General features: G+C 38.9%; 1 protein-coding gene across 1 annotated transcript in view; it reads left to right on the top strand.

Moving 5' to 3' along the window:
* Nucleotides 1–10,756, top strand: part of abch1 (ATP-binding cassette, sub-family H, member 1) — a 37,768-nt gene that overhangs the window by 19,360 nt on the left and 7,652 nt on the right. Inside the window, exons 7-16 of the mRNA XM_014021454.1 lie at nt 1,520–1,594; nt 1,810–1,990; nt 2,717–2,813; nt 2,902–3,070; nt 6,512–6,612; nt 9,166–9,236; nt 9,441–9,490; nt 10,212–10,268; nt 10,398–10,468; nt 10,622–10,710. Of these exons, the coding sequence (XP_013876908.1) occupies nt 1,520–1,594; nt 1,810–1,990; nt 2,717–2,813; nt 2,902–3,070; nt 6,512–6,612; nt 9,166–9,236; nt 9,441–9,490; nt 10,212–10,268; nt 10,398–10,468; nt 10,622–10,710 (961 nt within the window). The remainder of the gene's footprint in view (nt 1–1,519; nt 1,595–1,809; nt 1,991–2,716; nt 2,814–2,901; nt 3,071–6,511; nt 6,613–9,165; nt 9,237–9,440; nt 9,491–10,211; nt 10,269–10,397; nt 10,469–10,621; nt 10,711–10,756) is intronic.

Genomic DNA, 10,756 nt, shown 5'->3' with positions numbered 1-10,756 from the left:
CCATCCATCCATCCATCCATCCATCCATCCATCCATCCATCCATCCATCCATCCATCCATCCATCCACAAGCTCACAAGTCACCTTACTTTTTATACATTTTATTTTTATTTTATTTTATTTTTTATATCTTGGTGTTCTTTACTACTTGCATTTCAAAAGCAATCTGTTGCAGTAACGTAGTTAAATCAAATTGAGTTTGACAGTTTCACATACAAAACTGGTGCATGTCTTTGCAGCTCAGATCAAAGTTTTTTGTACCTCACATTTACATAAAAGTAAAACAGAGAAGAAAATCTTTCATGCACAGTTCAGCAGCTGTGAACCGTCACATATGCCTCATACAGCTAAAGACTGAAAAGATTTCACTCTTTGTCAAGGTCCTAACAAAGAAATGATTGTCCCGTGATAGTTGTAGTGCAGTTTAAGAAGCTTTCCCCGCCAGCTGGGAGTCACAAAGAATGACTTAGGAAATACCAGCAGCTATCTGTGTCATACTTTTCATGTTCCACACCACCTGTTCATTTGACCCACATGTCACGCTGTAAACACTCAACTGGAATCTTTGTTCCCCAAGCTGCAGAATTCAGATCAAGATTCAAGATCACTTCATCTTATCACTGCTGCAGCACCTGCCAGCAGAGGCAGAGAGTCTCCAATAAAACCCGTCCGACCACGTAGAGATTTCTGCCTTCACAGTCAAAACAAGCGAGCCGCAGTGACGCATGCATGCTCATTAATTGGCCTTCATGACTCTTTCACCTTGGCAGAAGAATGTGAGACGTAGCAGGTAGCTCAGCAAAACAAGGCTTAATGTTTAAGGAAAGAGCTCCTCCAGTAATGCCACTTTGTCATGTCAGTTTGACATGACCTAGAAAACTGTAGCTTTATCGGTCTGTTACCAAGTAGTCTATTTACAGAGGAGGTGTAAATCAAGACTGCTGTTTAAACAGGCTGCAAAGAAAATATATAAAAGCATTAAAAGTAGCGTTTCTTGAAAGAATTTACACGCAATGCGAACGTATTAAACAAAGATGTCCCCTGCGTATGTGATGGGGATGGCTGTCAGCTACTACCATTCCAAACTGTTGCATAATGCATGTAAACTTGTGCGGTGTGTTGAATCAGATTGACTCCAAATGTTAAAGCAATTGTAGATGYACACCAAATGGTTACCGTCTAAAGCTTCATTAGAAATCATCATATGGTTTATGAGATATTAATATACCAATGACTCCAACAGGAAATGTTAAAGTTTTAAGCAAAGAATTTATGTAATCTATTAACTTTTTGAATATGTGATGGGATTGGCTCTCAGCAACGATCATGCCAAATTTTACCTTAATATTTTTTTGATTGATTTAACTACATACTGGTTTTTGTGTTTTCTGAAGTAGTTATGCGTGTTTGTTTAAGGTGATGATTGAAGTATGAAGAGAGGAGAGGGAAAAGTACATTTTTTTATTCTTATTTTAGTTAGACCAAAAGATCCTTAATTATTCATTATTTTTATTTTGAAGGTCGGCCTCATGCGAAAYGGACACTTGCTGGCTGAGGGTCCTCCTGATGCAGTCATGAAGCAGCACAGTGCAGCAGTGAGTACCGTTCTAACCCACTGTGGATAACACTCCTGAGTCTGGTAGTCAGGGCTGGGAGGTTGTTTAGAAATCGGTGTCATTAGTCCTGCTTTTACATTTCACGATGCATTTCGCACCAGCGCACTCAGAAACAGCCTTTCAAAGCAGGATGTATTGTCTAAATTGCAGCAGTCGCCTCTGTTTTTACCGTTTGTTGTGTGCTGCTGCTGCAGACCCTGGAACACGCCTTCCTGCAGCTGTGTCAGTCGTCAGACCAGAACAGCATCCAGCGAGGATCCGGTCCTCCGGGCGGACCCCTGGAGAAAAGCGAATCGTTCGAAAGCGGGCGGGACGAGAGTCAGCCAATCCTCGGGATCGGCCCTCCACCTGCTGAAAAACATCCGAAGTGTTCGGGTATTTATTTTATTTTTTTCTATCACACAATCAAAAATTCACATCACTGGACTGAAGACTCTGAGCTAATACAGAAGTGTCTATTGTTTTAAACCATCACTTTAAATACACCACTTTAAATCTCTGAAAGGGAGGTTTATCTGAACACATTAATCTGTTTTTATTTCATTATTCCATTTAGAGTCACTTTATGACTGCAGGCTTTGCAATCACATGTTCAAATGCACCCTCTGTTATCAGCTCTATGTGCAGCTTATCAACCGGACCTTTTCCAAACTCTGGACTGCTCTGTAGATAACAGATGTGATGAACGCATTTATTGAGACAAATCACTTATCTCTGGCTTTATTTCAGTCCAAATGACTGATTTAATATTTACTCTCTTTGTGGCACTATACTGCTCTTTACCACTTGTGTTCAAAACCAACAGCCTCTTCCTGTTTTTTAGTGCCATGTGCAATGGTTCAGTGGACTGAAACGTATACTAAAAAGCTTTTAGTGTTATAAAAGTAACAATAAAATTAAAAGAATAAGGATAAAGTGTATTTGACTGAAGTTTTGTGATTTTGAACCTTGCCAAACTTCATTTTCAAGCCTCCTTAACATCATCATGAGCTTCTGACATTCTGATATTATTGTTTTTGTGCAGTCTTTATCTAAATGGCTAAATTACATTTTTTTTGGTGAGCCAACGTTTTCTTTTTTTCTTCTTTTTTTGCTGTTCAGTGGACTGGAGGGCACGAGCCCGACACGTGCTGCCAAAAGGGCGAAACATCGCCGCTCTAATCGTTAAAACCATGGTGCGGATGAAGAGAATGCCGGGGTTAGTTGGAGCCTCGTTCGATCAGGATGAGCTTGTTTTATAACGGCAGGAGCGGCTGTGGTTCTGACCGTTGTGCTCTTCCTTTCAGCTCGTTGTGTTTTCAGTTCCTGCTGCCCGTCATCCAGATCTCGCTGATCTGCTTGTGCGTTGGAGGAGAGCCGAAGGGGATCCAGGTGGCCGTGGTGAACAACGATACCTCCCCTTCTTCTTTCAGCAACATGGTGCTGTCCTTCCTGGACAACTCCAGCGTGCATCAGGTACCAGTTTGCTGTGTGCATATAGGATCTGCTGATAGATTCAAATAAACTCACTGTTGTTACATTGTTTCAAATCAGTTGCTCTTCTAGTTTGTATTTTGTTCTGGTGACGAAAACGAAGATTTCACCCTTGACGGGACCTTTTGTTCCCCACTCTCTCTCTCACATGTCAAATTTATTTTTACTCTCGAGCAAATAAGTTTCACTTCTGTTTACAGTAAAACAAACATTCAGACTTCCCTTTTTCTAAGAAAGTCAGTGAAACTCCTTTTTTCTAAGTGACAGAACTGCACTCTTACAGTATGATGTGATACAAACACACGCACATATCTATATAAACATTTAAACTTAGTTTAAACTTAGCACATAAAGGAAAGACATTTGTATTTGGTAGATTATTTATTTGTTGTAACAATGCTTCTTAGTAAATTTTATACTGTTGGAAAGCTTGTTCATTCCTCTTTTAAATGGTGCCAGATTTGTAAGGAACATGTATTTCTGGGATGAACAGTGGAGCCGAGTATGTAGGTTGCGCACAAGAAATAAAAGCCAAATCTTCTTTGTCAGTTTATTCTTCTGTTGCTGTTGACACTGGCTTTGAGCTTCTGGTACCCCAGCATACATGTCAACCTCTTCGGACGTTTACCTGTATAAAGAGCCTCAAAAATCCGTAAATTTTGCCAAAAATCCGTACAACTCGCACCCGCGGGTGGGGGTTGTCTATCGCAGTGGTTCCCAAATTTTTCAGCTTTTGACCCACAAAACAACAGTAGCAGAGACCTGTGCCCCCAGCTATTTTTGGATGATAAACATTTGTATCAGGTCAACTAAACAATAGTTAATGTTAATAGTAACAATATTTTAATACTACATTTATCCATTTTAAATACACTAACCTCACTCCTTTGTAAAAACTAAGGCGAAAATGTAATTAATTCCAAAAATCTTTTTAGGACCCCACCTTAATTTTTCGGGACCCCACTTTGGGTCCCGACCCCAACTTTGGGAAACACTGGTCTATCGGCTGCGGACATGAAAGCGCCCGCTGCGAAGCAGGAGGAAAGGAGAGTGGAAAAAGTTCAAAACTTATTTCTAGCGGCAGAACAGTTGGAAGACGGCTGTTTGAGGTTATTTATTGTTTTTTTTAATCATCCTACAGCAGGGCTATTCAACTGGCGGCCCGCGGGCCACATCCGGCCCATGAGTGACCAAAGTTCGGCCCACCAATTGGTTCATTCACCTCTTAAGCCCAAACCCCCGGTTTTCTACTTTAATCACTCGAAGTTCTTTTAGTTAATCATGGACATGTTTGGTATCTACAGAATTGTCAGAATCTTGGCTACAAGCTGGTAAAAACCATTTCAATGAACATCTAAGACAGTTAAAATTACAAGCAGTTGAAGAAAAAACTATGAAAGTGAAAATATAATTGGTTTAAAAATTTGGCAAGTCAGAGATGTCAAAATAATTGTGTTCAATAAGAGGCATAATGTGTTATTTTTGTTTATCACTACTTTTATGGGGTTCTGTATGTTGTATTCATGATTAAATACAACAAAATAAACTAATTCAAAGGTAACAGATCTTTGTAATACTTGATTTATTTACATAATAACTTTAATTGCTGGATGTTTGGCCCCTCAGCTGTTGACCTGCAGTAATTGTGGCCCTCAGAACAGTTTAGTTGAATATCCCTGATCTACAGGCTCTGACATTTTAAATAAATTTGAAAATGAGGTTTTGAAAAAATCTGTGAGATTGCTCTATACGTCTGCATACCTGCAAAATGACGTAAACTCCTTATGACTTACGGACAATCTGCACAGGTTGACATGTGTGCCCCAGGCGCTGCCTATTAGGTGGTGATGATGGGGCGGGGCTTACAAGCAGACTTTTGGCTGTGGGGAAAGAAAGATGGTGGGGCAGATAACAGTGCCTGCAGCGCAGAGCGGATTGGGAAAGGGCTATTTAATTTTATTTATAGCTTTGTTTTTTTTTAAAACGTCTTACAGATTCTGAGACCCAAAAGCAATTAGAAGCTGAGTTTTTGAAAACATCCTCGAGATTTCTCTGTACTTCTCTATCCACAGTATCCCATAATTTAAAGAGGAAGTATTTTTCACTGAAGTTTGGTGTAAGTGGCAGCACATCGGAGGTGCATGTACTGTAAGGGTCTTTTAAAAAAGTGGCAAGGACAATTCTTTAGCAGTGGCTCACCCGTCTCAGACTGGGTAGATGACATGAAGCTATGGCCCGATGTTAGCTGCTACTGACATCAACTACCTCGTCTTTCCCTGAACACACACACAAAGGCTAAATCATAAATGTCAACTGTTCTGGAAGTAAAATGTTCCTAAGCCCCTCAGAATTGTAATAATTTTATGAAAGTTTTGTGATTAGTCTTTTTCCCTCCGTATTCTAAACATTAAATTCACTGGGTGCTAGTTTGCTAGCAACCTTTAGAGATGAACTGGAGGGTTTCATACAGCTGCAGTCATTTTAAATAAACGATAAACAAAAAGAAATTGCCTCTAATAACTCCATTAGCACATTTTTTATTAAAACAAATCAGACTTTTGTAGACTCTGGGGGTTAATCTCCTCATCTTTTAATCCTGCCATGTAGACAGAATATTTCAGCTTGCATTTGGGAATAGGATTGTTTAGTATTCCCAGAATTGAGAGAGTTAAATTAAGCCATTTATATAGTTTTATGTAGAACGAGCTTTGGATCGGGGTGTATATCTGTGGGATTTTTGTCGATAAAATGAAAAGGTCAAACGAACTCTCTTCTGTGGGTTTTTGAGATTTAAAGCTGCCGGCCACATTAGTTTATGATCCTCCTTCATCGGCACAAAGTGCAGTTTGTAGGACGCCGGGCATGGACGTGCCTTTACTACGTCTTGATCCAGGCAAAAATGTTTCTGAAGTGTTTCTCAGTTTTCTTCAATCGTTGTGGCAGCCGACAAAAACACAAGTTGAACCCGAACTCATGATTGAACTGCTCAAACCACCAGTTAAAGCAAAAACAAACTGGATTTGTTGTTATCATAACTCTCTGAATGAATGAATCTCTGGTTCTCTTTGACGAACCAGAAATATAAAAACAGGGGCGGGGCTAGCGCTCTGTCATGGCAGCCTACATRCGCTTTTACAGAAACTTGTGGATGCTTGCAAAATGGGGAAGAACCGGTGTTTTTTCCAGCAATCTGTACAACTTGACATGTATAACTGCATTAACAATGACCGTGGCCCATGCACACATAAGGGTTATGTGATTTGTGTATCCAGGACAGATAAACATGTTGTGCAGTGAATCAAAATGTGTTTTGTCTGGTTGTTGTTTTCAGTCATTTAATGTGTCCTAAATATAGCCAGGATCAATTAGATTTATTTGTAATTAAAAAAAGTAATGTAATATGTTTTTTAATTCTCTTCATAGGTTCCTTTGTCCCATCATGAGGCTTTTGAGGGAGCCTATAGTGGGAAGTACTGGGGAGTCATTGGCTTTGGAAAGAACTTTACCAGTTACCTGACTAAACGGTGAGAAAAAAAACATACAAGTAGCTGCAGTAATGATGTGAGCAGCATTTTTTTGTATCTGGTTTTGTTGGATTATGTGTCAACGTGAATAAATCTTGTTTTACTTCGCTAAAAAAAATTGGCCCAAAATGTGTGAAACACTGAATGTCTAAAAAAAAGTCTAGAATTTTATAAAATGAAATTACGGCAGTTCTGATTGTTTTATTGGTTTCTGTTATTCAAAATTTTATATTACTTTACTTTACTTTACTTTACTTTACTTTACTTTTTTCTTTACTTTACTTTAATAAATTTGTAGTCACCACAAACTGTGAGTAGGACAGGAAATAAAATATACTATATTTGTTAGATAAGAGATTTTTGGGGTCTTGACCTTCACAGCCTCTTTATTTCATGATATAAATGATCACCTGAGTTAAAATATTTGATATCATATTAGCTTATTACAGGTAACAGCTTTAACAAATAATATAATCCCAAATCTGCAGTTTATTTCACAATAAAATCAATAGCTAAAATTACTTTTCTAGGATGTTTTATTAGCCAATGTCATGAAAGACAAGTGATCTTGTATTTACCATGATCTGTGTTTGTCTGTCTGTTAGCAAAATATCTCGTGAACCGTTGGACAGGGTTTAATGAAACTTTCAAAAGGTAATCATTGGATGCATAAATACAACTGATTACCATCTGGAGTCAACCCAATTCAAGTTGGCTGCCTCAGCTACCTTAGACAACACAAAACAGGCTTTATTTCAGTCATTTATACAAACATTGAGCTAAAGTTTGGTGTGGTGATGGTTTTGAAAATTTGCACGTGGAACCATTAAAGACGCACTAAATGGAAAATGTGTCCAGTTGAACTGAAGTGAAAGTCAGGTCTGTTTGCTGCTGGACGTGTCTAAACTTGTAGGATTTAAAAGTTTATCCTACGCTTCTTGTCCTCCCCCATCTCAGAACACATGTTCCTGCTCACCATTCCTCCTCTGTGCTCAGTTCTGCTTTTAGTTGTTTTTTTTTACGTTCCACTAACCAGTGCTAACGTTGTGCACCTGCAGCAGTGTTCTGATTACAAAGGAAAATGGCCGTGTGCGTCAAAGCACTGCTCAGTCATTATCCAAAAAAAAAAAAAAAAAGAGAGAAAAAAAGCACAAATAGGCAGCCTGGTTCTTTAAAATATGTTGATGTGACACAAGCACAAGGTGCATTCCAGCTGCAGGGCTGAAACGCTCTCACCTCACAGAGGAGGAGAAATGTTGCACAATGTTGCAGCACCTGACTGCAGACATACAGTGTGTGCAGAAGGCCTTCTTACACGTGAAAACCGGTTTGATCTCTCTGAACCGCGCTCACCTCAGCCCTGCTTTGTGTGTAAAAGAGGCCGAAACATCTTTTCCGTCGTGCCTGAGAATAATATGTTTTGCAGTTCAGGTCTCATGAAAACAGGTCGTGTGAAAGCCAACAGTACAGTCAGAGCTGTGAAACACATGTCGGATATCTGAGGGTATAAATCATGGAAAATTCCCTTTTCGTTCAAACTACTGGGACAATTCGATCCAAACATCACCAAATATCCTCACACGTCTTAAGAGCTGCACCAGTAAAAAGGTTTGCAGAATTAATGCGTGTCACCTTTCATGCCAAAGATTTCAACAGCATCTTAACCAATCGGTTGGTGCTCAGATTATGTGTTGTGGATGACTCTCAGCTCCTACCACGGCAGATTTTAGTTCAATATCTGTGAAATTGCCTGGGTTATGGCCATTTTTGGGTTTTCTATGATTAGCTGTGTTGGCCATCTTGAATCGAATCGATTCCAAAAGATAATCAGTTGTAGACGTTCATCTGATGATTACTTTCCATTCAGTGGTTCATGAGATATTTTGCTAACAGACAAATAAACACAGGCAATTACAAACAGTACATAATCACCTGCCTTTCATCACAATGGGCACAATATTATTTTTGTTTTTTCATTACATTTTGAAAATTCCTTTCGAACCTTTGGGAATCAAAAGCTCTGAGAACGGCCCAGAGAGCTGCTGTCAGGTGAGCATGAGTCAGTCTTCAGGTTTTGTTTTCGCCATGAGTCGCCATCATGTGATTCGCAGGTAGACAGTCTGGTCCTCCCGGTCCCTAAAACACCCAGGCAGGTCTGGTTTTGGAGCCGACTAATCAAAGGCAGGTTCCCACTGTATCATGTGCCGATCGTGTGACCGGCCTTGCTTTAGCAAAACAAAAGGTGTACGCGTGTGCGAGAGTGTGCACGTCTCCTGGCTTTGAGAGCTTAAACAGTTTTGACAAGTTGTTGTGACCTAAAGTTCGCCTCCTCCTGTTGTTGTTGGGGGGGTTGTGTGAGCAAAGCATGATGGGTAGGAGTTAAAAACTGTTGCTTTTTAATGTTATTATGTGAACAGAAAATGTTATTATTAGCATCTAATCCTGATTATTTGTCTTCGTAATCTAACCCTTTCACTCTAGTTTTATTCCCTGCTGCTGAGTTGTTCGTTTTTTTTTTTTTTGAGATCCTGACTGTGTTTTTGTTTTTTTAAGGATTCTGCAGCGGCAGGTTCCAAAGGAGGTGGTTGATGGAGGATCAGTACACGTCTGGCTGGACCTGACAAGTAAGGCCCAAACATATTGATTTGTTCTTTGTGCTGGTCAGGGTCTGGATTAAATGTCACATTTAAGTTTCACATTCTGCGGATGCTTACACGTTTTACAAAAAAACACAAAATAAAAACAATCTTGAGTAAAATGTAGTCAGTTTTAGTCATTTTTATCGTCGTGACTGAAAATCTGAAATGTTGCTGTTTATGTTTTCCCAGATCAACAGATTGGGTTAATGCTGGAGAAGCAAATTCACCAAGCTTTTCAGGTACAGAAACTTCACACACTTAAAATTATTAAAGACAAAACAGCTCAATCAATGAATGCTCATTCTTTAAAGAGCCTGTGACGTGCCTTTCCTTCAAAYACAGCAGGTCAAAGAAAACATATTTATATGTAAGAAACTTGGCACATTATTTTACCCATTTTGTCACCTAACTTGGCTCAGCCAACGTGAAACAGGAAGTGACATCAAAGGGGAACTCTTTGAGAAAGAAAACTCCCTGGACTTTGTTTATTGAAACAATATTATTTGAACTCTTCTTCATCTCTCCGATAGTGACTCCAAATAATCTAAAGAAACATCAGGTTCTTCTCTCCAGTCTGTTGTCAATGAAGTAACAATCTGTTCACACGCAGACATTCCCCTTTGACATCACTTCCTGTTTATTCACACGCAAATATCTAAACAGCTGTTCATCTCAGCGGCGTGAAATTTATTTTGCAATAAGTTATCAATGTTATCTTTCTAAAAAATGCATTTATACTTATTGCAAAATTTGACGTTACAGGCACTTTAAGGCTTTGTATTTGCAGCATTTTTCATTTTTGTATTAATAATTGTATAATGACATTCAACAAAACTCATTTTCGATCACTTTCTTTGACAAACATTTAAATACATTTTATTGCACTTAAATTCTTACAACTCTTTATGATCGATAGCAGGCAGCATAAAAACTTAAATCTGTCATGTTTTCTGCCTGCAGGCCTTTGTGAATCATAAAATGGGTAGCATGGCATATTTGGCCGACCTGCCAATAAAGGTAAAAGTTCAAGGAAAACTGCAGAATTTATTGAAGATTTGTGAACATAAATGTTTGTGTAAATATCATTAAGTAGTTAGAAGTGATGTCACATAAATCAATGTGTTTTATTTATTTCTTTTTTTCTAGTTTGAAGAGCCAATCTATGGAAGTCTGAACACAGACTTCACCACGTTTGTGACCCCCGGAGCTGTGCTCAGGTCAGGACAAATTTAACAAATTAAAGAATGTTTTTATTTAATATATGTCAGAAGAAACATGCTGTAAAAATATAATGAAGTAAAGWACTAATGATTTATAGATTTCTAACTAAAAACACTATTAACCTCCTCCTTTTTTTCTGGTCACTGCAGTATCTCCTTCTACCTGGCTGTTGGCCTGACGGCCCTGTCCTTCGTCCTGGAGAGGAAGGAGGGGCTTTTAGACCGGTGCTGGGTCGCAGGTAAGGAATAAAACAACAGAAGCAAAAGTAAAAAAAAAAAAAAAAA

The sequence above is a fragment of the Austrofundulus limnaeus genome, unplaced genomic scaffold, assembly GCF_001266775.1.
Source record: "Austrofundulus limnaeus strain Quisiro unplaced genomic scaffold, Austrofundulus_limnaeus-1.0 Scaffold293, whole genome shotgun sequence".
Classification (NCBI taxonomy): Eukaryota; Metazoa; Chordata; class Actinopteri; order Cyprinodontiformes; family Rivulidae; genus Austrofundulus; species Austrofundulus limnaeus.
The sequence above is the reverse complement of the archived record's forward strand: the minus strand, read 5'-3'. Positions and strand labels throughout refer to the sequence as shown.